A 23,325-nucleotide genomic window follows, 5' to 3' on the forward strand; every position below is an offset into this window, starting at 1 on the left:
ATGTCGCTGTCCAGTTTTCCCAGCACCACTTGCTGAAGAGACTGTCTTTATTCCATTGGATATTCTTTCCTGCTTTGTCAAAGATTAGTTGGCCATACGTTTGTGGGTCCATTTCTGGGTTCTCTATTCTGTTCCATTGATCTGAGTGTCTGTTCTTGTGCCAGTACACAGATGATAAATATTTAGGAGATACGGCTGTATTGGTGGGGTGGGGATGGGGTGAAGGAGAGGGAGAATAACAGCAGTTGCCCAATAAATATTTGTTGAAAAGATGGTTTTATGGTAGTGATGCTATTATCTGAGAAAGAATGGGAGGGACAGTTTTGGGGGTAGAGAGTGAATCATTTTTGATGGTTTTTGAAACAGTTCAGAGATGTCTATCGAACAGCTGCCTGAAGACGTCCCTTAGACAGGTGGAAGTAGGAGGGAGAGAAGGACTGAAGTTTATCAAATGACAGTCGCAAGTGAGGAGTGAGTGGGTGAGATTCTGTGAGGGTGGGTAACCTGATAGGTAACCAGCCAGTATCTCCCCCAAGCCCACAGCGCCAGGCGTGGTGTGAGCAAGGTTGCCAGCGGTGGGTTCATGGCGGCAGGGGGCGCACTCGGATTCAAGGACATGAAAGGGGAGGCTGTTGAGGCTCCCAGAGCCCTGGAATAAGCCAGCTCCCAAAGCGAGCCGAGGGAGACCAAGCTGAATCTGGGGGAGCCCGAGGGTCCTCAGAGATCGGGCTGGCAACTCCGATCCGGAAGACGCATCTGGGCTGCTGAACCTCCCCAGTGCCGGGGCTCCATCTCCCTGCCCTAGCAGTCCTGGGGACAGGTCCAGCTCTGATCAGACTGGAAGCCCAGAGTCCTCCCGATTCCACGCGCTTTCCCCGAGGCGCTGCCCGCCGCGTCACCAGAGAGGGCCCTTAAAGGAGACGTCCGGGAATGGGGCGTAAGGGGGTGGTGGCGGCACAGGACAATGGGGATGGGATGGACAACTCTGGGTAGGGGTCCCCAAGGGGACCAAGGACAGCAGGAACGGGTGGGCGAGGGATCAGTGGATGGGAGAAAACCGTCCTAGGGTATAGACAAGCCCCAAACTCCCACCTAGGGATCCCCCAAGAGCATCTTCTAGGGATCGGGCAGATGGCACCCAGGAGAAGGGTCGATGAATCAGGAGAGCAGGGAAGAGGCATAGCACGCCTGCACAGGAGTCCGGGGATCCGGGATGTGCAGACAGCGCCTGGATGGAGAACACTGGGGACAGGAGAGCGAGAAATCAGAACACAAAGCCCGAGGGCAGCCGGGGATGGCAGCGTTGCGTGGGAGAGGCAATGGAGACGGCAGGAGCGAACGACCCACACGGAGCCAGGGCATCGGGACGTGGCGCCCAGGACAGAGGGGAAGCTGGGGACTATGTAGCGGGCTGGAGTAGAACGGAGTGCAAGAGCCCAGCTGGGTGTGCGAGGGAGGCAGGCATGCAGTCCACCAGAACATCCACAGAGGGGACCGAACCCAGGGTCAGAGCTTCGGAGTAAGGCTCTAGAGAGACGCTGGGGCAATGCCCCGGGGAATTCCCAGCCCGGCTGTTACTCCAGTTTAAGGCAGCAGTAGCAGTAGAGGCAACCCACCGCTGCCCCCGGCAACCCCCCCCCCCCCCCTCCCCAGCTCTCTTGTTTGTCTCTCAAGTCCGGCCGGAACCGGCTTCTGCTCGCCGCCGGGCGGGCGGGTAGCTGCTGATTGGCCAATGCCTGTTTCCAGCCCCCACTCAGCCAATCAGCGTGCGACAGTGTTTTCGTCTTGGGGTCGAAATAAAAGCTCTGGAATAAAAGGAGGCAGAAAAGGCGCCGGCCGGGCCCGATACACGCTAGTAGAAGCCGGGTGAGCTGGGTCTTGGGGATCTGGGAAAAGGTGCTACGGGGACAGAAGGCGCACGAATAGGGGCATAGGGAGAAGATGTATAACTATGAGAGGAAACAGATTGGATGAAGGTCTGCCAGGGAAGAGATGACGAATGGAGGAGGCAGCTCGGAGATGGAGGGACGGGGGGGTCCGCTTCCATGGGAACAGACTAAATGGCGCGGAAGCAGCCGGAATGGGGGTCGTGCAGGTGGCTCGCGCCGCCGGTTTGAACCGGCTTCGCCTCTCCCATGCGGGGTTCGCGTGGCCGCAGCGCCTAGCGACCTAGACAGCGGCCAATGGCGCAGCAGTTCCTAGCCGTCCAGCCTATGAGCGGGCCGGGGGCGGGCCGTTCCGGATTCCCTGCGCTGATCTTGTGGTTGAAGGAACCAGCTCTGGGGAAGGGTCTCGAGTGCGGGCGGGAGGGCTCCTGTCAGGGTCCCAGGGAGTGGCAGTCCTCAGGTATGGCCCTGCCCAGGTATCCGGACCTGAAGGTGCCTCCCCTGACAGTCCCCAAGCTATGTCAGTCCTGCGGAGAGCCAGGATTAATTCCACGTCCCTGAGCATGCGTTAGTCCCTCCTGTTTTCATGCTTCAGGTTTCCTCGGGATGAGCCAAGGGAGAGGTCTCCCTGCCTGGCCGGGGCCGCTGTCCCGTAGCTGAGGGCAGACGTACGAGCCAGCCGCGGACAGGTTGGCCTGGGACCCAGGCAGGGCTGGGGCTTCCTTCGCTGTGCGCACCCACGGTCCGGGCCACGGAGGGGTGACAAGCTGCGCGCGCTGCGGCAGCGGCCCGGGTTGGCCACACAGGCTGGGCAGGGCCGGGCGCTGACGCTGACTGGGGTCTGTGTGCAGGTGGCTGCAGAGCCGGAGCAGGGCCGCCGCGCCGCGCCATGGCGCCCACCTTGGCCACTGCCCATCGGCGCCGCTGGTGGATGGCCTGCACAGCCGTGTTGGAAAACCTCCTCTTCTCGGCAGTCCTCCTGGGCTGGGGCTCGCTGCTCATCATGCTCAAGTCGGAGGGCTTCTACTCATACCTGTGTACTGAGCCAGGTGAGACGGGCGTCTCGGGCTCGGGGTGGTTCCCGGAGTGGGAGCTTTGGGAGAGGGCGAGATGGCAGTGAGGACCCGGCCCGCAATACCGCCTCGCTGCGCAGCGCCTCCCATTTAGCAAAAGCCCCATTTGATCGTCAGCCAGCTCAGCTGGGTACATATCATTGTCCCTGTTTTGTGGGTGAAGAAACTGAGGCTCAGACAGATCTGCTGACTTGTCCAAGGCCACACAGTTGAGGACTCTGGTAGTTCCAGAACCTCCAGGTCCGGGATGTTCTTTCTGCCACCTAGGAACCTTGCTGGATTTCTCTCCTCCTGGTGTCTGGCGTATCACTTGACTTGAACTAAATATGTTGCTCTCTGACTGTGAGAAAGAGGAACTCCTGACTCAATGGTTGGGGTGCAGCAAGAGAGAGAGGAAGTGGCTTGGCCTCCACCCCATCGAAGTTTCGTCTAGAATCTAGATGTTTTTTAGGCCATTATGGAGTCTCTTAAGGGCATGTCAGCTACAATTTCTTGTCTGTTTTTGCTGCTTTATGATTTTCCAAAGGACATTTCTCCCACAGGCCATGAGAATGTCTCTGTGGCCTTCTATCTGCCTATCATGGTAGGGGAAGGCAAGGGGAGTATTTAAGGAAATAACACTAGTTCTGTCCTCTCCCTTTGCTGCATCATTGGTGTTGCTGAACGCAGGTTGAGGATGCTTGTCTACAAGGAGTGTAACCCCCACTCCTACCCTCACATGCCCCCTGACCCTGTTTAAGGATCCTAATTGCTATAGGCCAGTAGATTAAGCCAAGAAGTGGGACCCAAGTCCCCACCTCTACCCTGCATCCCCTTTCTTAGGTAACCTTGATAGGAAATGTTTCCCTCTGCCCTCCTGTTGTCCCCAACAGGGGCTATCTAATAGTTGAACTCTGGAATATCTCTTCCCAGTTCCTTTGTCAGCCAACCCCTGTGCGAGTCCCCTTAGAGGGAAATAGCTTAAGTCTGTCCCTCTGAATCACACCGCTGGCATGCCTTTTCTTCCTAGAGTTCTAAATTGAGGGGGAGAGAAAACTTTGGACCAGCTCACGCTGCCTGGAACCCCATGTAGAATCCTCCTTGTTTCCCTCTCCTGACAGTCCCAAGAGATCCCCAAGTGTTTCAGTCTCTAGGCAAGCTTTGCGGGACAAGTTTAGAGCAGGAGAAATGGAGGAGATGTAGAGGCCACCTGGGAGAGAGGACAGAGAGTATGTCATTTATAACCTTTAGCCTTTAGCTACTCAGAAATATTTCCAATAGCCTAAAGGTTCTTGGCAGAACTTTCCCCACATCAGCAAGAAATCTTGGGAGATGGGAGAGTCATTCAGACCTTGTTCCTTGAACGAGCTTTCTGCTTTGCCCAAGAGATGTTAGCAGATTAAGGACTATCTGGAAGGAGCAGGTTGGAGTGTTTGGCTCCTTCCCCGCCCTCCTGCTTTAGATCATGACCCTTCCTGCTTGCCTCTTTGATGGATTCTTTCAAGGTACAGCGAGGGTTTTAAGAACAGCAAGAAACATCATCATCCCCAGATGAAGCTTTTAGCATCTCGTCCAGACTGAGGGACTGTTGTGGTCGATTTTTTTTTTTTTTTTTGGACCTCTTGTGGAAGGTCCGATTCTAGGGTTTTATCCCCCAGATTGTCCACTGCTTAATTATTTTATGGTATTGGCAGCATCGAGGCTGGTCATTTCATTCCTGCCTCGACCTTGGCTTCTTCCTTCGTTAAAATGGGAGGAGTCCTGGAGATTGTGCCGACACAGTGCTGAGTTGGTGTTTAAGCCCTAGAGAAGCTTGACCCGTCCCTTCTATAAAGCAAAGTGAAGGTGAAGGGTCAGGTTGTAGGTTGAACATCAACTTCTTATCCCGTGCCTTTGCTCCTGCCTTTGATTTTGTTTTTTCTGACTACCTGGCAAACCTGCTGACCCAGCATCCTTGACGGACAGGCCTGCCGGTTCCACTTAGCTTATCTCTGGCCTCGCTGCTCCTTGCTTCTTGGAGTCCAAGCAGCCTGTTGCCTTTGGGGGCCAGGAGTCTCCTCCATGCCTAACTGGGAGTGTCTGGAGGATTTAGGGTCAAGGTTTCTGCTTAGGCCTAATATTTTCAAACTTGGTAGGTGGCTGAACTACACAGAAGCCTTTGGGCCATTTATTGAATTAGACTGTGAAAAACATACTGGTCTACATCTGATTGAGATGCAAATTTGTCAGCTTTTGGTTGCTTTTAGGACCTTTGATTTAGTTTGTTCTCTAAAGAAAATTTGCCTGAACCTGTTGAAAGGTTCTTGGGACTCCAGCCAGAATCTCACCACAGACACGGTGTTGGGTTCCAGCATAGTGAGGTGGGAGAAGGAAAGAAAATGTGCGTTTCTCTGTTGCCTCTCAGCTCTTTTTGCCTTGCCCACCAGACAGGATTGATAAGGACTGGGGGTGGGCCTTTGGGCTTTGCCTTCTGGTGTGGATAGGAAGCTGACTGGCTTCCCAGCCCAGGAAGAACAGGGCTTTTCCAGAACCGTATCCTTCTGGCCTCCAGATGGCTGTCATACCTACCCACTCTTGACCTCTTTCTTCGTTCTCTCTGTCATCTGATGGCCCTCTTGGACAGGGTCAGATCAGGGGGCTGTTAATCTCCTCTTCCTCTAACTTCCACGTTCAGTAAACATTTAATTGAGGTGCTGTGCTGGGGGTGTAGAGCAGTCCCGAGGGAGTCTGTAGTCTGCCAGCATTAAACACACAGACCATATAATTCCAAGAGGGGGTCAGAACTCCAGTGGAGAGCAGGGTGCCAGGAAGGAGAGCCACAGAGGGCACCTGGTTCAACTTGGGTGTCAGGGCCTCTCTGATGTTTAGAGGGCCAAGAGGGGTGAGTTGGGAGAGGAGGGGGCAAGGAGAGTGGGAAGGAGCCAAGGCCCATTGGGCCTAGGAGGCCACTTGGGGAAGTTGGATTTTATTTAATTAATTAATTATTAAAAAAAATTTTTTTTAATGTTTTTATATTTTATTTTTGAGACAGAGACAGAGCATGAGCAGGGGAGGGACAGAGAGAGAGAGGGAGACACAGAATCCTAAGCAGGCTCCAGGCTCTGAGCTGTCAGCACAGTGCCTGATGTGGGGCTCAAACCCATGAACCGTGAGATTCTGACCTGAGCCGAAGTCGGACGCTCAACCAACCGAGCCACCCAGGCGCCCTGGGAAGTTGGATTTTATTCTCAAGGCAGGAAGAAGAGACAGAGGCAGAAGAGGGTGACCATCACATTCACCTATTAGATTCTTAAAAATTGTTGAGGTCTTGCCACATTCTGGGCACGGGGTGGGGGATGGAGTCGCGGCCTCTGCCTGAGGAAGTCTCAGTCCAGCTCCTCCGTGGATGCCGAGGCAGATCCCAGTTCTGTGCTCTTGACCACTGCAGTCTCTCTGCCTGTGGTGGCAGGGGAGCTGAACCCCTCACGAAACAAAGCTGGGCCCTGAAGGGGCAGAGGTGCTGCTGTCACAGCAGGGAAGCAGAGCCAGGACTGGTCCCCTGCAGGTGGGCTGAAGCTGCAGATGTGGACAAGAGACATTCCCTGTTGCTTAGAGACCCTCTTTTAACGGTCTCTGCCTCACTCAAAGGCTGCTGGCCTTTGATAGCTTTTGAAAACCCACCCTTTTACTTGTATTGCTATGAATGTGACTGTTTCCATCCCTCCCACAACCCCCCCCCCCCCCCGCCCAGTGTATTTTGGATTAAAAAAAAAAAAAGTATTCTGTAGCAACGGGTAAGGTCTAAAGGCTGGTGCCCTCGGCCTCAGGATGCATCACAGAAAGGAGCTGGCGCCCTCAGCGTCCTTTCCTACCACCCCTGCCTTCCTCCTGCCCATTTCATGACCCAGTTTCCCTCCCCCACATCCGCTGGCCCCACCTGCCTTCGTGGTGTTGCATTAAGGTTCTGTTCAGCTTGGGTTGTCTTTCAGGGAGGATCTTGGGGACGGTCCCATTCACACTAGGTGTCATTAAGAGCCACCTGGTGCTGTCCCCGACACTGTGATAGCCTTGGGCTGTCTCCATTCCCTCAGCATATTTTCTCTGAAATGCCTCTAACTCAGGTGGTACAGCATCAGCACAGCCTGAAGGTTAAAAGCAGGAACTTTGGGGTCTGGCAGCCTGGATTCAAGTTCAGCTTCCCCATAATATACTGTCTGGGAGACCTTGGGCAAGCAACTTGCTGGTGTCCTCGTGTGGCATCTGGGTGGGGGTGAGAGGGCACTGAGTGAAACAGAACGAATACCACTGAATATAGCAGCCAGCATACACAGGCACTCCGGGACCGCAGCAAGGGGCTAGGCCCTGGCCTCCCCACGATGGCCCTCTGTCTGTGTCCTGCCTTTTGTTTGCTCTGTGTCTGAGACTGACCTCTCACCTACATCCCCCTGTTGGACTGAGATGCTGCTTCCTGTTGCCGGATAGACTAAGGATTTGGGAGACAGACAGGAGATCCTGGGGCAGGGACCATCAGCAGGGAGGTCCAGGGGCCTGCATCCTGGGTGGAGGGCCCAGTGAACAGCCAGTCAGAGAAGGGGGCTGCTCACAAATTTGGAGGGGTCTCCAGCCCCGTGTCCCTCGCTCCCTTAAGCATCATGCAATCAGCTGTTCTGTTCCTCATTCCCTTTGTTTCTCTGGGGTGGGGGGAGCTCCCTCTTTGACCCAGAGATGTCAGGGGAACCTGAGTGGGGTCACAGCACCCCCTTTTGTCCCCTACTTTCACTGTGCAGATTGTGTGCGAGTCTTCTGGGAGGAGGGCTGAACAGTGCAGGCTTTGTTCTCTCTTCCCTGCCCCTAAGCAGCCTTGAAGCTATTTTCTCAGCACACTCGGGCCACACCAATTCCTTGCCTGTCCTCTTGATTCACCTTCCCCTGCTGGGCTGGGCCAGGCCACCCTGGCCGCCCACTGCAGAGACATCTGTTTGATAAACAGGTGCAAGTGAGGTGCAGAGCAGGCCGGTTTGGAGTGAGGCCTGAGCTCTAGTCTGGGAGCAGAGGGGCACCCCAGGGCTTGACACTTCCTCTGTGCTTATCTGTTTGTGTCTTTCCTGGCCCACGGTGGCCCAGGTGAGAGCAGAGGGAGAGGTACAGCTTGGGTGTGGCTGTGTTTGGGCATCTCCTGGATCTGTGACTATTCACGTGGACTGTTTACTGCCAACAAAGCTTCTGGGCTCACCGAAGATTTAGTCCCCTCTAGGAGCAAGGGACACTTTTGAATTGCTTCATGGGCAGACGAAGAGAGGCCACTGGGACCCCCCACCCCAGGCTGACCTGTTGCTGGACATCCCTGCCTAGAGGCAGGAGGGCAGAGGGCCAGGCAGCCCTGTTGGCAGGGAATTTTTTAAGGAGAGAAAGCCAGTGGCCCAAGTTGTGTAAGGTCCCTGCTCCTGTGTGCAGTGATTGTAAGATGAAAGACGGGGGACAGATATCCTTCCCCCTGGTGTTGCCTTTCTCCTTATGAGCTTCTCTGTCTATCCATCTCTAAATAATTCGAGATGTTTCCGTGGACATCCCCAGTTATGGCAAATCAGGGAGACTGCTTTGGGTACATTGCCTTGGGATTTATCTTCTCTCTGTTGGTGAGTATCATCATGGATTTAGGAGTCCAGCTCTGGGGAAACTGAGGGTGGACACCCTGGGGCCTCTACCCAGAGATGGTGCTGCCTGGCTCCATCAGTTCTCGGTCCAGCTCTGGCTCCCTGCCTGTAGCAGCAGATCCTGCCGTGCTCCCGAGTCCTGAGTTATTTTGTGTCATTTATTTATTTATTTATTTATTTATTTATTTATTTATTTATTTTTAATGTTTATTTATTTGTGAGAGAGAGAGAGCACGCGCACATGTGTGAGCAGGGGAGGGTCAGAGAGAGACGGGACAGAGGATCTGAAGAGGGCTCTGCCAGCAGCGAGCCCGATGTGGAGTTTGAACTCACTAACCGAACCGTGAGGTCACGACCTGAGCCGAAGTCGGACACTCAGCCGACTGAGCCATCCAGGCCATTTCGTGTCCTTCAGTGCCGTCATGGGCTCCAGACCCTGCATGGCCGCAATCAGCATTCGCCAGCCAACGATCCTGGGCCCTGAGGGGCCTTCTGCACCCATCCAGCCTGTCACACGTGTGCTGCTTTGCCCCTATCTGCACACCAACGTGGGGATGGCCGTTGCTGTGTGGGGACCCCGTCCTCCTGCTTCCTGTTGCTGCTGGCCGAGCTGTCACCAGAAACCAGTGCCAGCCTGTGAGGCAGCCCGGCCTCTGCCGAGGCTATCCCACAGTGGATGAGCGGCTCGGGCCCGCTGGCTAAGGCAGGGTGTGTGGTGGTTCTGACCCGGACGCTGATGGACTCAGATGATCCTGTTTGTCCTGTGTTTGGGCTGTCAACATGGTGGGGCCTCTTTTGGAAAACTGGAAGTGGCAGAGATTGGGGGTGGGGGGAGAATCTGGCGTGCTGGGTCTTGTCTCTGTGGCTTTAGGAGGTTAGCAATGTGCCTGTCATCTCCGTGCGTCCCCTCTATTTTCATGGTTCCGTATGTCCTAGTTCCTTTCTTCTCTCTGGGGCCTTTTGGCTGTTGTGATCTGACTCCGTTGTTTTCATTCATTCAGTAAATAGCTACCATACACCAGGATCTGGGTGAGGTGCTGGGGACACGGCCCCCAGCCTAACAGGCGACTAGATGCAAATTCATGCTACGCACACACAGTTATGGGACCCTGCACCCAGTTACTTTGTCCAGCTCCGCCGCCACCCAGGTGCACCCTCCCAGGACTCCCATGATAGTAATAATAATAACTCATAACTATTGTTCATTGAGTACTTTCTACGGCCATGTGAGCCCCAGAGCGTTATCTGGATTTTCTCATTTATCTCCCGGGCAGACTCTAGGAGGTAGATACTGCTATTACGTTACGCCATTTTACACATAAAGAAACTGAGATAGAGTGGGATTAGGTCACTTTTCTGAGGTTATACAAGTAGGAAGTAGAGACACCAAAATTGGAACCCAGAGGCCAGGTTGTAGCACCTCACCCTCAACCTGTGTGCCCCCAGCAGGGCTTGTTGGTTAGGAGGTTGGCATATAGCATGATTCACCTTAAGTGCATCCTTTTCCGTGACCCTGGGGCAGCCCTGAGAGGCCTGGGCAGGCCTTTGCAGCCCTCAGCTTTATAGCCCTGGCGCCAGAGGGCCGCAATCCGGAGTCAGGCAGTTATCTGGAGAGAGGTGTTTCCTTGACTCTCCCGGTGTGACCTCGCATCTAATCAGAGGCTGCTCCTCGTGGGATTAGTCAGCATCTCTTAACTAGCAGTCAGGGAGGGAGGGCTTCTGTGCCGCCTTCCGGCCTGCACTCCACCCTCCAGCCCTCAGCTGCTTCAGTGCTTCTTCCTCCCTAGTTTTTGTTGTCTTGGTGCTGGGTGGATTTTGGAGAGGCCGTTAAGGGCTGAGATTGCAGCTCAAGATTGTGGTCACAGGGGACAGCAACACTTGACCCCCAGCAAGAAAAATAAGAAATGTGAACCTCAACGAGTGAAAGCAAGTAACTTGGGACTGTTTTAAAAAAATCTTTCCTGGGGTGCCTGGGTGGCTCAGTCGGTTGAGCGACCGACTTCCGCTCAGGTCATGATCTCACGGTTTGTGAGTTCGAGCCCCGCGTCTGGCTCTGTGCTGACAGCTCAGAGCCTGGAGCCTGCTTCGGATTCTGTGTCTCCCTCTCTCTCTGTCCCTCCCCTGCTCATGCTCTGTCTCTGTCTCAGAAATAAATAAATATAAAAAAAAAAAATTAAAAAAAAAAATCTTTCCTGGGGTGCCTGGGTGGCTCAGTCGGTTAAGCGTTCGACTTCGGCTCAGGTCATGATCTCACGGTTTGGGGGTTTCAGCCCCGCATCAGGCTCTGTGCTGACAGCTCAGAGCATGGAGACTGCTTCAGATTCTGTGTCTGTCTCTCTCTCTGACCCTCCTCCGCTCACTCTCTTTCTCTGTCTCTCAAAAATGAATAGACATTAACACATATGTTTTTTTTAATTGAAAAAATAAAAAAACCTTTCCCAGGGATTCTGTGACACAGTATGTGTGGTGGTCGATGCTGTGAAAATACCCGGGGGAGGTAGCAGGTGTAGGTATGAGAAGTCTCCTGTACTTAGCAGTAAAGGAGACCCGCTTACTCTTCCCTTTGGTTGACTGAGGAGAACCGGAGTGTTGCGGTGAGACCAGCAGCCTGTGCTTGCTAAGTGATCTAGGATCGACCGCCTACATACTGGCTGCTGTCCTTTTCCAGGGACAGAGCTGCTGAGGAGGTTTTAGCCCACCTGCGGCCCCACAGCCTACACTGGGTCCTGAGGCCTATTCTTCCAGAGCATAGGTTACTCTAGAATGGGACTCCCAAGCTGGGGCTTGTGTGTTTCAAGGGACACATAAATCTCCTCACACTGTGGACAACACTTCACATGCATTTTCTGAGGAGCAGGAGTAGAGCCTCCTCCGTTGGATTCTCCAAAGGGTTTGTGCCCTCCACAAAAGACCAGGGCCTCCACCTTATCGCTCCAGGGGGCTGGGACCAGATGGACAGCCACACCTGCTGTGGGGGAGCCAGAGCCAGCCCTGACATTTCCAGTGGGGTCTGAATGTGCATTTGCCCTCTGATCTTTGGGAATCCTGGCCTCAACCCTGTGGTCAAGTTTCCCTCCTTCTGCACACACAGAGAATGTCACCAACGGCACAGTGGGGGACACGGAAGAGCTGGAGCACGAGGAGGTCAGCTGGATGAATGGCTGGCTCAGCTGCAAGGCCCAGGATGAGATGCTAAACTTGGCCTTCACCGTAGGCTCCTTCCTGCTCAGCGCCATCACCCTACCTCTAGGCATCGTCATGGACAAGTATGGCCCGAGGAAGCTCAGGCTGCTGGGCAGGTCAGTGCAGGGATTGGGGGTGGGCAGGTGGGACTCCTGGGGCTGAGGTCCCCACTGTAGGGAATCCTTGTACCTGCTATCAGATGCACGGTGGACCTTCCTAAATGCCCACCCGGAGTGGGCTTCCTACTCATTCCACCACCAAATCAGTAGGTCCTGTGATCCTTGAGACATGCCAATACTGCATAAAAAAGGATCAGGCCCCCAGGCCCGCCTGGGAGGGTTTGGAGTTGCTTATCATTAAGAACATTGGTTTCCACCATCTTTTTGACCTCTCCCATCAGAAAAAAAAGATTTTGAACATGTACGTCCAATATAAGCATGGAATTATCAATTATATACACATATGCCATTTTTAATGTTTTATGTTGCTTTATGATGCATGTACAAAAAAATGTCAATTAAAGTGGCTAAGATTAAAAATGATAAAATAGTTTCAATTTTTAAAAATTGCAAAAAAAAAAAAAAAAATCACTGAATTCCAGTCCTGAAACCAATATTGCACTGTATGTTAGCTAGCTAAAATTGAAATTTAAAAAAATTTTGCAAAAAAAAAAAAAAAAAAAAAAGTGATAAAGCAGAAGTCCTCCTGTTTCCATCACCCCCCGGCACTGCAGTGGTTCATCTTGTGCACTTCCTGATATGGTCCGTAAAGCTCCAGTCTGCCAGACTCAGGGTCAGTCCACCAAGAAGCTAGCCCTCTCAGGCCAGCATCCTCCCCAGATCAGGCCCACTGGGAACGATCACATGGAGGGCAGTGGTTTGCAACGGGTGAGGCCTGTGACCGTGAAGGGCATGGGTAGGAGATCAGTTTCACTCATTCTTTGGAGCTTGAGAGGCCTCTGTCCCCAGGATGGAGCCAGGCAGCCAGGACTCAGAAACTGCCATTATCTCCCTCATGCTCAGTGCAGTTCTGTTCCTCCCCTGGCACGATGGGCAGAGGAATCTGGAGAATGGATTGTGCTCTCTCTCACTTCAGAGCTTTGGCCTCTCCAGTCTGAGGATGGGAGGGGAAGGCACAGGAGATAGTGGTATTTACCAGATCTGCCTTCGGGCCTTGAATTGCAGTTTAAGACACCTCCTAGCTATGAGACTTTTGAGAATGTAGTTTGTTTGTTTTTTTCTTTCTTTTTGTTTTATTTTCTTCATGAGTAAAACGGAGCCAATTATACTCCTTAGAAATGTTAAATTAAATGAGAGAATGTATATACATTTTCTGAAAACATCTGACCTATGGTAAATACTTCCAAATAACACTATTTACAATAATAATAAATAATGTACTATTTCTGCTTGTTTTTAGTGCCTGCTTTGCTGTCTCCTGCTTGCTGATTGCATATGGAGCAAGTAACCCAAACTGTGAGTATGCTTTTCCTCTACTCTTTGGTCAGGGACTGGAGAGAGAGTGCCCAGAGGTGCTCACAGGTCCATCTGCTCTAGGAAGCCATGCCAGGCCTTACTGCTCAAATTAGAGGGGATGCCTGTTAGGCCTTCACGCAGTTACTTATCTCAAACAGGTGGCTGGGTAAGACAGCAGTCCCCCAGACAGACGTCTGAGAGAAGCTCCCGGGGTGTACCATGCTCCCATCTCATCACAAGCCAAGCCAGTCCCTGATGGCTTCATTGATGCCAACCCCAGACAAGTTCTAAGAACCAGGCTAGCTGAGGGGTGTGTCCAGAAGTTGGGAGCTGAGTCCCCTGAGGCAGCCTAGGCCAGCACTGTGAAGTTGGCTTAAAAGCTGGGACACCTAGGGGGCGCCTGGGTGGCTCAGTCGGTTAAGCGTCCGACTTCGGCTCAGGTCACCATCTCATGGTTTGTGGGTTCGAGCCCTGCTTCAGGCTCTGTGCTGACAGCTCAGAGCCTGGAGCCTGCTTTGGATTCTGTGTCTCCCTCTCTCTCTGCCCCTCCCCTGCTCACACTCTGTCTGTCTGTCTGTCTCTCTCTCTCAATTAAAAAAAAAATTAAAAAAAAAAAAAAAAAGCTGGGACACCTGACTGGCTCAGTCAGAAGAGCGTGCAACTCTTGATCTCAGGTAGTGAGTTCAAGCCTCAAGTTGGGCATAGAGCCTACATTTTTAAAAAATGGCTTAGAATCCAACTGGTCCCCAACCCTGTTTAGGTGGAGCTGTTGCTTCAAAGACTTTCAGAACAAATACCAAAATAGAACTTGGGTTTCATCAAAATCTTAGCTGGGCTCATCTACTGATTTTTGAAGACCCGTATATTTGGTTTCGGTGAAGCAGCTTCTTTGGGCCTCTGGCTTGCTCTAAGGTTAATGGAGAAAGGAAGGGGTGGCGTCAGACCTTTAGCAGGAGTCCAAGTCCTGTAAAATCAAAGAGGAGGGGGGTGAGGAGGAAGAGGCTGTTCCAGCTCCCCCTCCCCGGGTGTCCGGCGCTAGCCCCCGATGGCCCGTCGTCCATTCTGCTTGCTCTCTGCGAGGCAGTGGGCCAGGCCTCCCTGAAGCTCAGCCGTGGTTCCCGGCTGATGAGCCTTCTGTTTCCTTCCAGCTCTGTCTGTGCTCATCTTCATCGCCCTGTCTCTGAATGGCTTTGGTGGGATGTGCATGACTTTCACCTCGTTAACAGTAAGTATTGATTTTTTAAAGCTCTCTCGTTTGGTCATCTCCTTGTGAATCTGAGGCAGCTTTTATTGGCTTCAGTTGCCCTGCTTTCCGTTGGCCTACCTGTGCCTGGACATCCCAAGCAGGAGAGGCTGCTGGTGATGAAGCGGCCTAGCAAAGCCAGTCATGGCCTCCTGGGCTGGGAGGTTCCGGAGGCAGGCAGAGCACAACTCTCGGAGTGAGCCCATCCCCTGCCTTCTGATCTTGGCTTAGGTACTGAGGAAGCCACCTCACTAGCCACGTACCCAGAGAAGACAGGAGCAGGAAGGAAAAAAGCTGCTGCCCACTTTCTTTCCTCTCCTTTTCCATGGCAACTCTGGCTAATAGTGCACTCTAGAAACAATCCTCCCTTGGAATCTCCTCGCCCTTCACCATTGCCTTTGTCCAGAATGGAATGGAAAGCTCAGGGGAGTACCCGGCTGCGTCTCTTCTTGGTTTTCTACATGCCAGGGCACAGCGAGCCGACCTGAGGAGGGAGATGTTTTCTTGGGATGCTTGAGCGCCTACCTTACCTATAGCAGTGGAACACCACAGAATGTGTTTCTTTTTGAGGTGAGAGTGGTTGCAGGAAGGTCCAGGTTGAAAGAAAGAGAGTCAAAGAAGGCCAAAAATGTCTTCCCCAGGAAGACGAAGGGAGCTCTCTGCAGGCTTGCCCTTCAGAGCTGGCTGATGGGAAAGAAGTGAGAATACTACGTTTCTCAGAGAGATTTCCACCCGACAACAAAGTCTGGCTTGCCTTAGTTTCCCCGTGAAAAACTTATATGATGTAATATCTACTGTCGCCATTCGCAGGGCACTCTGGTTTCTGATTTCCCTTTCTACTAGTGAGTCGAGTCATGCTATTGAGGGGCCCTGGGACTGCTGGTCTTCTTGGAAGGAGCTTAAATAGGTAGCTGGCATCTCCATGACCCCTCTACCTGCAGGCTGTGAGCCCATGGCCAGGCCCAGCCCAGGGCCTATCCTGTTCACTTTGCCTTATTAACTTTGTCCTGGTGGGAAGGGGTAACCGTCTGGTGGAGGCACATGGAAATGGGGAGTTCAGAGAGATCTGTGTTGGGTGAGAAAGGCACAGCACAGGGCTGTGTATGTGGGATGCTCAGGGTGTGGGTGACAACTCGGGTGTGGGTGACATGCACAAATCTGGGAACTCTGCTTGCCTTGCCCTCTGTGACAGGAGGGAGATTTACTCTGTACTCTTTTGTGCATTTTTATTTCTGTTTTTTTTTTTTAATTTTTTTTTTTAACGTTTATTTATTTTTGAGACAGAGAGCCAGAGCATGAATGGGGGAGGGTCAGAGAGAGAGGGAGACACAGAATCCGAAACAGGCTCCAGGCTCTGAGCGGTCAGCACAGAGCCCGACGCAGGGCTCGAACTCACGGACCGTGAGATCATGACCTGAGCCGAAGTCGGATGCTTAACCGACAGAGCCACCCAGGCGCCCCAGGTCCCCAGTCTTTCTGATTTATGATGATGCTAAGGTGCACACCCCCGTATGTATATTTCTGTAAAATAAACTCCCAGAAGTGGGATTGCTGGTCTTCCCCATACTGGTTCTGGTGGACCGGCAGGAGTAAGAGTGGCCCTTTCTCCACACCCCTTCCTGTGCCCTGTTATTAGTCTTTTAAACATTAGCCAGTCTGATCTGTTGAAAATGATATACCATGATTTTTTTTTAATTTGCCTTTAATTGTTTACGAGGCAGAACATCTTTCCACCTCTTTTTTTGTGATCTTTTGTATTCTGTGAATTGCTTCTTTGTGCGATTTGTCTGTTTTTCTACAGGTATGTTGATCTTTTTTAAGTGTTTTGTAAGAGCTCTTTTGTATATAAAAAAAAAAATTAGCTCTCTTTTTGGAGTGAGCGAGGGATCTTCCCCTAGGGTTTTGAGGCCTCCGGGTGATCATGAATAAACTTAAGGAGGACTGTACACCCCCTTAAAGTTGTATGCAAGCAAATTGTGTGTGCGTTTCTCCGCGGGAGGGTCTGTTGCCCTCATCAGCCTCTAACAGGTCTGTGTGTTAACACAGACCAAAAGCACTCACAGTCCAAAAGCACTGTAGCGGGAGCACTCCCATTGGCTCCTCACCCGCCCACTGGGAGGTCAAAGGTACAGAGGATACAGAGTGACCAGGCAAGAAAACCATCTGATTGTTACCTAAAGTGTTTGGTTAGCAGCTGTCTGTTTAAGGGAGGCTGGTGGCTTGTCTCCTAAGGTCTCCATTCTTGTGTCTAGAGCAGGGGTTAGCACACTGCTGCCCCTAGGCCAAATCCAGACCACTGCTGGGTGTGGGGCAACCGATCAGGTAGAGGCCAGGTGGAAGCCGGAGGCGAGGGCAGGGAAAGAATTCACCCAAGGCAGAACAAAGGAGATGGGAGTTTATTGAATACACTGCAAGGGAGCGGTGGGTGAACAGCCAAGGAGAGACATCTGCCAGGAGGCAGTGGTGGGGGGCTGTAGTTAAGGTGGGGAGTGAGGAGTTATGGGAATGTATGCTCCTTCTTCGGCACCTGTGCCCAGTTGTAAGTGGCCCATTGGTCAGCTGGGAGTTATGGCTATTTTGAGGTGGGTCACCTAATGGGCCTGTTTGTACTCAGCCCAGTGGTCACCGTGCGCCCTTTTCCCTTACTCAGGTTTCCATTGCTCAAGCCTGTTGCCTAAAAGAGGCCTCTACAGTGTGGGGTGCAGATTGTAAACAAAGTTTTTATTGGAACATAGCTGTGCCCACTTGTTTACTATTGTCCGTGGCTGCCTTTGTGCTGTAGGGGCAGAATGAGGGAGTTGTACAGAGACTATATGGCCTGCAAAACCTAAAATACATACTGTCGGGCGCTTTACAAGCTTTGGTGCAGGGCGCCAAGAAGCTGCTCAGTTACTATTCCTTGTCAGAAGGCAGGTGTTGCCCTCACCCCCTCATCCCCTCACCCCCATCCTACTGATCCCCCTCCTAGATACATGGGCCAACTCCCTAAACACTTTCTAAGTCATTCCCCGCCTCCACTACTGCCCCTGGCCCAAGGGATCTCAGTGGGCATTCTCTTGTCCCATGTGGTCTCAGATGGGGGCTCTTGTGGCTGTCCTTTCCAGAATAGACCCCAAAAGGGGAATGAGAAGCAGGTCAGTGAGGACAGAGCCAGAGCTCTTGGGCAATGTTTTAGGGCTGGCCGAGGCTTCTGCTGAGCAGAGCTCACTCTCTTTCTGACACAGCCCAGGCCTTTAAAAAGCAGAACTGCCAACATTGCCCCCCAAAGATGCCAAGCTAGCAGCACAACAGCACTTTCTGTTTTGTCTCCCACCCATGTTCTAATTTGGGGGACAAAGGAGTCTTTAGGGTCGCCTTTAGGAACTTCCTAAATCAAATCTCCTATCACTTCTTTGGGGCCGTGGATAATCACTCTGTGATAACCTGGGAATTTGGGGGAATGTGTTGCCATAGAAATGCTAATTTGGGGACTTTCTGAGTTCTAAGAAGTTTTGTGTAGTATGGGCTGTGGTATAAATAAAAATGACCAGGGGCTGTGAGCGGTCACCCCATTGGTGGAGAAGAGGCCCCAAAGTTGGCAAAATGCCTTTTCCCCACAGGCCAGGGCGAGATGGTCAATAGTGCCAGAGAGGCCTGTACTCCTGGGTGATCCTTCCTTCCAGAGCGGAGGCTCCAAAGGGCAAGACTGAAATCCCATGCCCGTGGGCTGCCAACAACCAGAACTGACTTTCCTGGGTCCCCACAGCAGAGGGCCTGAACCTCGTGACATCCTCAGGGGAGGGTGAGGTCATTCCATGGGAACAGAGCACTCCCCGAGGTGCAGAGCCCAGCCTTCCCGCTGGACATCTGGACAGAACACTTTGGTCTGTTTGCCCAATGTCTAGCGTTTGTACAACCCTTTAACTCGCTTCATTGGCTGGAGTGTAAATACCGGCCGGCGGCTGAGGCGGCATCTTTGGGTTGCCACCCTGCGATCCAGGGCCCGGGGTTGCTTAGAGATGGGAGCAGATGCGACCAACATTGTGAACATATCTTTTCCACTTCATTACTCTGCCCCCTGTCCCTGTCAGCGGGAGTGGGTTCTGAGCTGGAAACCTTGCAGCAAAGTGGTTCCAAACTGTTGTCAGGCTCCTTCATGAAAAATTTCTCTGTGGGCTTTTCCTATTTGATTCATTGAAGTCTGACTTTAATTCTGAGGAAGAAATGGTCCCATGGGAGTTGGGACTAGAGTTTGAGGAGAAGAGAATAAATATCCCTCTTTAAATACCAAGAAGAGGTGAGGCAAAGGAATCGGGCACAGCAGTGAAGCATGTGCCCCCTGGTGGGGGGATGGGAATTCGGCGTTGCTGCTCAGCTGGCCCATTTCTACCACCAGGAGAAAATCCCCACAGCACCCCAGCCAGCTCTCTGGGGGCCCACTTTGGGAGCCCAAAGTGCCAGGTGAGCAGGACTTTCAGTGCCCGGAGCCAGCTCTGTCTTTTAGCTTCTATCCCGGGCCTTGAGAGCCCACTAACCAGCTGATCGCCACCGACCTGGAAAAAATTCACCCATCCGAGAGTTCTGCCTTATGAATTTGTTCACCATGTGACATGTTCGGGGGCGAACAGAAGGTGTAGTGGAGGCATCGGCAGGGCTGGCCCTGGCTGGGAAGGCAAATGAGGTGGTTTCGGGAGTGGAACCCCTCCTCCCCACCCCTACAGCAGTGAAGCGGAAAGGTGACCACAAGGACCTTTTCCTGGCAGTGTGTGCTTGGAGCTGCCCGGTTGTTTGGGGTTAGGAAATAGCCTAGCTTTGCTGAGTCTGCTTGTCCAGACTGGTACCTGGATCCCAGCCTATACAAGTTGTACAGGGCTCTGGGTGTGTACACCAGCCACCTCTGGAAGGGGCCTTGTGTCTTTTCCCTGAGGGCCAGGGTGCACCCTTAGCTGGTGGGCTTGGGGGACCATGGATTTGGAAAGTCAGTTCCAGGGGCTATACGGTGGTCCTTCTGTCCCTGCCTGCCAGCCAAGGCCTGTCTTTGGGGCCCCTGAGTAGAGAGGCATCTTAAGGTCCTGCAAGGACGCTAGCCAGTCCTCACCATCACGGAGCCTAGGCCTCTGGGTCCTCTTGTCCAGTAGCCATGTTCTGTGGCCAGAACTCCAGGGGAGGGCCGCCTGCAGCTGCTGTTTTCCCCTCTGGGAAGGTCACAGAGCCAGGGCCTGTTTACAGTGCAGCCACGGGGCTGAGAATGAGTCACCACTGGTATCCCCGAGTAAGCTAGGCCGTGGGTTCTGCCCCGCGAGCTATTCCAGCCCCAGCCCTTGCAGAGACAGCAGAAGTGGCTATGGGAAGCACCCAGAGCCTGGGGAGGGGGCCTGCGCTCCCCACCTGTGAGTGCAGTTGTGAATCCAGAATCAGGAAACCGCTCCTGCTGAGTGTTTTCCCCTGTCGTCTGTCATTGTAGCCTGGCTCCAGCTTCCTACTTGGCAGATTGGGCTCGTTCTTCCCTCTCCACCTAGCGCTTGAGGCCCACACTAAGGCACTCTGCTCAGGGCCCAGCCGTCACTCCATCACCAGGGCTTCTGAGTAGCCATTATGTGCAGATGAGGTCATTTGGAGCCAGAAGGAGGGAGACGGTGGGAGGGAGGAGGAGACCAGAATGGGAGGAGACAGACATGAGGATGAAATAGGAGAAAGTCCAAGGGCAAGTGCAAGTCTACTTGAAGGTGTGGCCCTGGACCATGGGGAGGTCAAGAGGAGGGAAGGGGCAGGTAGGTCCAAAAGGAGCATCAGAAGGGACGTAAAAAAAACTCTAGTGGGGAGAGCAGACAGAGTGCTTAATAAGGAACAAATAGAAGCTTGAGAGGTGATGGTAATTGCCCTGGGGACCAAACTCAGATTTCCAAGAGGCAGAGTAGTCCAGTGGCTACGCACGGAAGCTTGACCTGCTTTGAATCCCAAATTTGACCCTTACCGGTTTGAGGGTGTCCCTCGACTTTTCTAATCCTAGAGTTTTATACCCGATAAGGGAGTGTGAAAAGTGACCCTTGGAACCTACCTTGGAAGGTTGTTTTGAGGGTTTTTAAGATAATACTTACAGTAGGTATTAAAAATCGTTGCTATTATTATGATAATGCTATTGTCTTATTATTATATGCTATTATACTAATATAATTATGCCATATTATTATATATTATTACTTAATAATAAGAAAAAATCATCTAATCAAGCTGCTTCTGGGCATGGCAAATGGGGAAAATCTCCTGGCAGGCATGACAGCTTTAGGAGGAAGGGAAGGAAGTGGCTTAAAGGAAAAACACAATTAGTATTAACATTTAAAAAATAATTAGCGTCCTTAGGGAAACCCTCTTTTCTCCTGTGCTTGCTATTCTTTTGTGACCACACATTGACATTGTCAGGATGTTTGTACTTTGGGGTTCATTGGTCAAGGTCACCCTTGATGTTCTTTTCAGAGAGATTTCATCTGACAGAAATGCTACGTAGGCCCTAAAAGCTGACACACACTTTGACTACCTATTTAAATACTTCTGTTGATCAAAAGAACACCATGAACTAAGAAGAAGGTAAAGTAATTAAGAAGTTAAATGACAAACTAGGAAAACATACCTGCACTCTATGGGCAAACCGTAACTGTCTTTAATATATAAAGAGCTTATACGAAATCAATATAAAAAGATTAACATCCTCATAGGAGAAAAGGACAAGTGAGGAATATAAATGGCTGATTTTAAAAATTATTGAAAATGTTGAAAGTCATTAGTAATCAATAAATGTAAATTTTTTAATTTCATTTTTTAGTCATGGAAAAATTTAAATATATACATGGTATTAGAATAGTATAATGATTCCATGTGTCCATCTTGAACTTCAACAATTATCAGCTCACAACCAGCCTTGCTTTGTTCCTGTCTCTACCCACCATCCAGACTATTTTGAAGCAAATATTACTCATTCATTTCATCCATATACACAAAGAAATGGATTTTAAAACAAGGATGTTGGTAAAGTGGCAAATATTAAAAATAACACGAAATGCCAGAGTGGATACAGTGAAATAGACACTCTACTGTGCTTCTGTTGGGAGTTACCAATTGGTGTCACTTTCTGGAGGGCAGTTTGGCACAGGATATCACAAAAACTTAAGAATGTGTATTCCCTTTTGCCTAATGATTCTACTTTTGGGAATTTACCTTAAGGGAATAATAGCTATGTGCACATAGGCTTATCTTTAAGAATGTTAATTAAAAAGGACTTGAATTCCAACATCAGAGAAGTGGTTGCATAAATTATAGACCATCCAGATAAGGAAATACCAGACAGTCATTACAAATTATGTTGAAGGTGAATACGAAGTTAGAAAGCGTTTATAGGGGTGCCTGGCTGGCTCAGTCAGTGGAGCATGCAATTTTTGATCTCAGAGTTGTGAGTTCGAGCCCCATGTTGGGTGTAGAGATTACTTAAAAGTTAAAAAAATAATAATAATAAAATTAAAAATCTTAAATAAATTTAAAAAGTAAGAAAACATACTATATCAAGTAAAAGGGAAAAATTGTAGAACGACATGTAGCATATGATCCCAGTTTTGTTTAAAAGCTACAGTTATTTATAAGACAAAGGTTAATGGGAAATATATAAAAAATAGTTAATGGGTATATCAGGGGGATTTTTATTTTATTCTTTCTTTATGTATACTTTGTTCCAAATGTTTTACAATGAACATACATTACTTTTGTAATCAGAAAAAAATAACCCTAATTTAAAATAAAGGATATAGGTGTTGGTGAGAACACTGTGTAGTACGGTTTGACCTGAGGCTATACTCCCCCTAGGTATCGCCCTACTGACCAAAATAACACGTTGGGGCAAATTTTCTTGGTGTCGCTAAGAGTGTTCTAGGCAGGGAGAAGTTGGGCAGCTAAAAAGCCACTGTCCTTGTCTAGGTATGAGGGCAAGGGCCTCGTCCATGGGCAGATGGGAAGTCAGTCCTCTTTCTCAGCTTCCTGTTCTTCCTGAATCTTTTCTGGGGAGAAGACTCCAGAAGATCAGGCCAGGGTTGTATGCTAGCCCGAGTCCATTGTTCTGTTGGCCTCTAGCATAGGTTAGGATTAAAGCAAACTTGAGCTTAAGAAGGAAAAAGGCTAGCTAGCAAGCTGTCTCCTTTTTAAGAGTATTCCCAGCCCTGTTGAAAAGTTGGGAGATACCTTTTTGTGCTTCAAGGTGACTACAGGCAACAAGAGTGTTTTTCTGGCTTGACTTTGTACCAAGTAGCCTTTCCTGTACCGGGCGCTTGGCCTCCATGCGCTCTTCTGGTTCGGTTCCAAGGCCTCTTTGATCCCTTTCTTCCTTTATTTCCCATGGCTGGAGTGGCATCCCAGGTTGGAACAGTTCCTTCCTTCCACATAAGCAGAACAAATCTTTGGATTCTCCCTGGGGCGGATATGACCCCAGAAATGCCTCCGCTGCAAGGTTGCCTTGCTGGGTGAGCCAGCACAGAGCAGCCCGAATATGTGAGCTCAGGAACAGAGGCATGTCGTCTGAACCGCAGCATACCTGGGAAGCAGGTGTGCAAAGAGTAAGATTAGGCACCTTTAGTAGTCACCTAGGTGTTCCCGGGCACACGTGAGCATTCACATTGCCTCTGTTTCCTGCTGGGGGGAATTTCAATATGCTCTCTATCCCCCTTTGATCCTATCTGAGAAGCCTGAGTGGACAGAGGGTCCACTCTATGTCAGGGCTGGAAGAAGAGCTCTTTGTGTGCTTGGAATTCTTAGGGGAGCCTAGATGGCCACCCTGGCCCTATGCCATAGAATGGCTTATTGGCCATACACTATAGATTTATTCATTTTCCTTTT

At 51.0% G+C, this 23,325-nt stretch overlaps 1 protein-coding gene across 4 annotated transcripts in view; it reads left to right on the plus strand.

Moving 5' to 3' along the window:
* Positions 1-1,719: 1,719 nt before the first annotated feature.
* Positions 1,720-23,325, plus strand: part of SLC43A2 (solute carrier family 43 member 2) — a 37,659-nt gene continuing 16,053 nt past the window's right edge. The window contains exons 1-5 of one of the 4 annotated variants that reach the window (XM_086686363.1): positions 1,720-1,866; positions 2,738-2,935; positions 11,663-11,870; positions 13,174-13,229; positions 14,378-14,454. In XM_086686363.1, the coding sequence (XP_086542489.1) occupies positions 2,776-2,935; positions 11,663-11,870; positions 13,174-13,229; positions 14,378-14,454 (501 nt within the window). In that variant the 5' untranslated portion in view covers positions 1,720-1,866; positions 2,738-2,775. Of the gene's footprint in view, positions 1,867-1,955; positions 2,576-2,737; positions 2,936-11,662; positions 11,871-13,173; positions 13,230-14,377; positions 14,455-23,325 lie in introns of those variants that run through there. The other 3 variants (XM_086686361.1, XM_025919000.2, XM_086686362.1) reach the window with 3 other exon arrangements.

The sequence above is a fragment of the Puma concolor genome, chromosome E1 (assembly GCF_028749965.1).
Source record: "Puma concolor isolate L17-30 chromosome E1, mPumCon1.1.hap2, whole genome shotgun sequence".
NCBI classification, from domain to species: domain Eukaryota; kingdom Metazoa; phylum Chordata; class Mammalia; order Carnivora; family Felidae; genus Puma; species Puma concolor.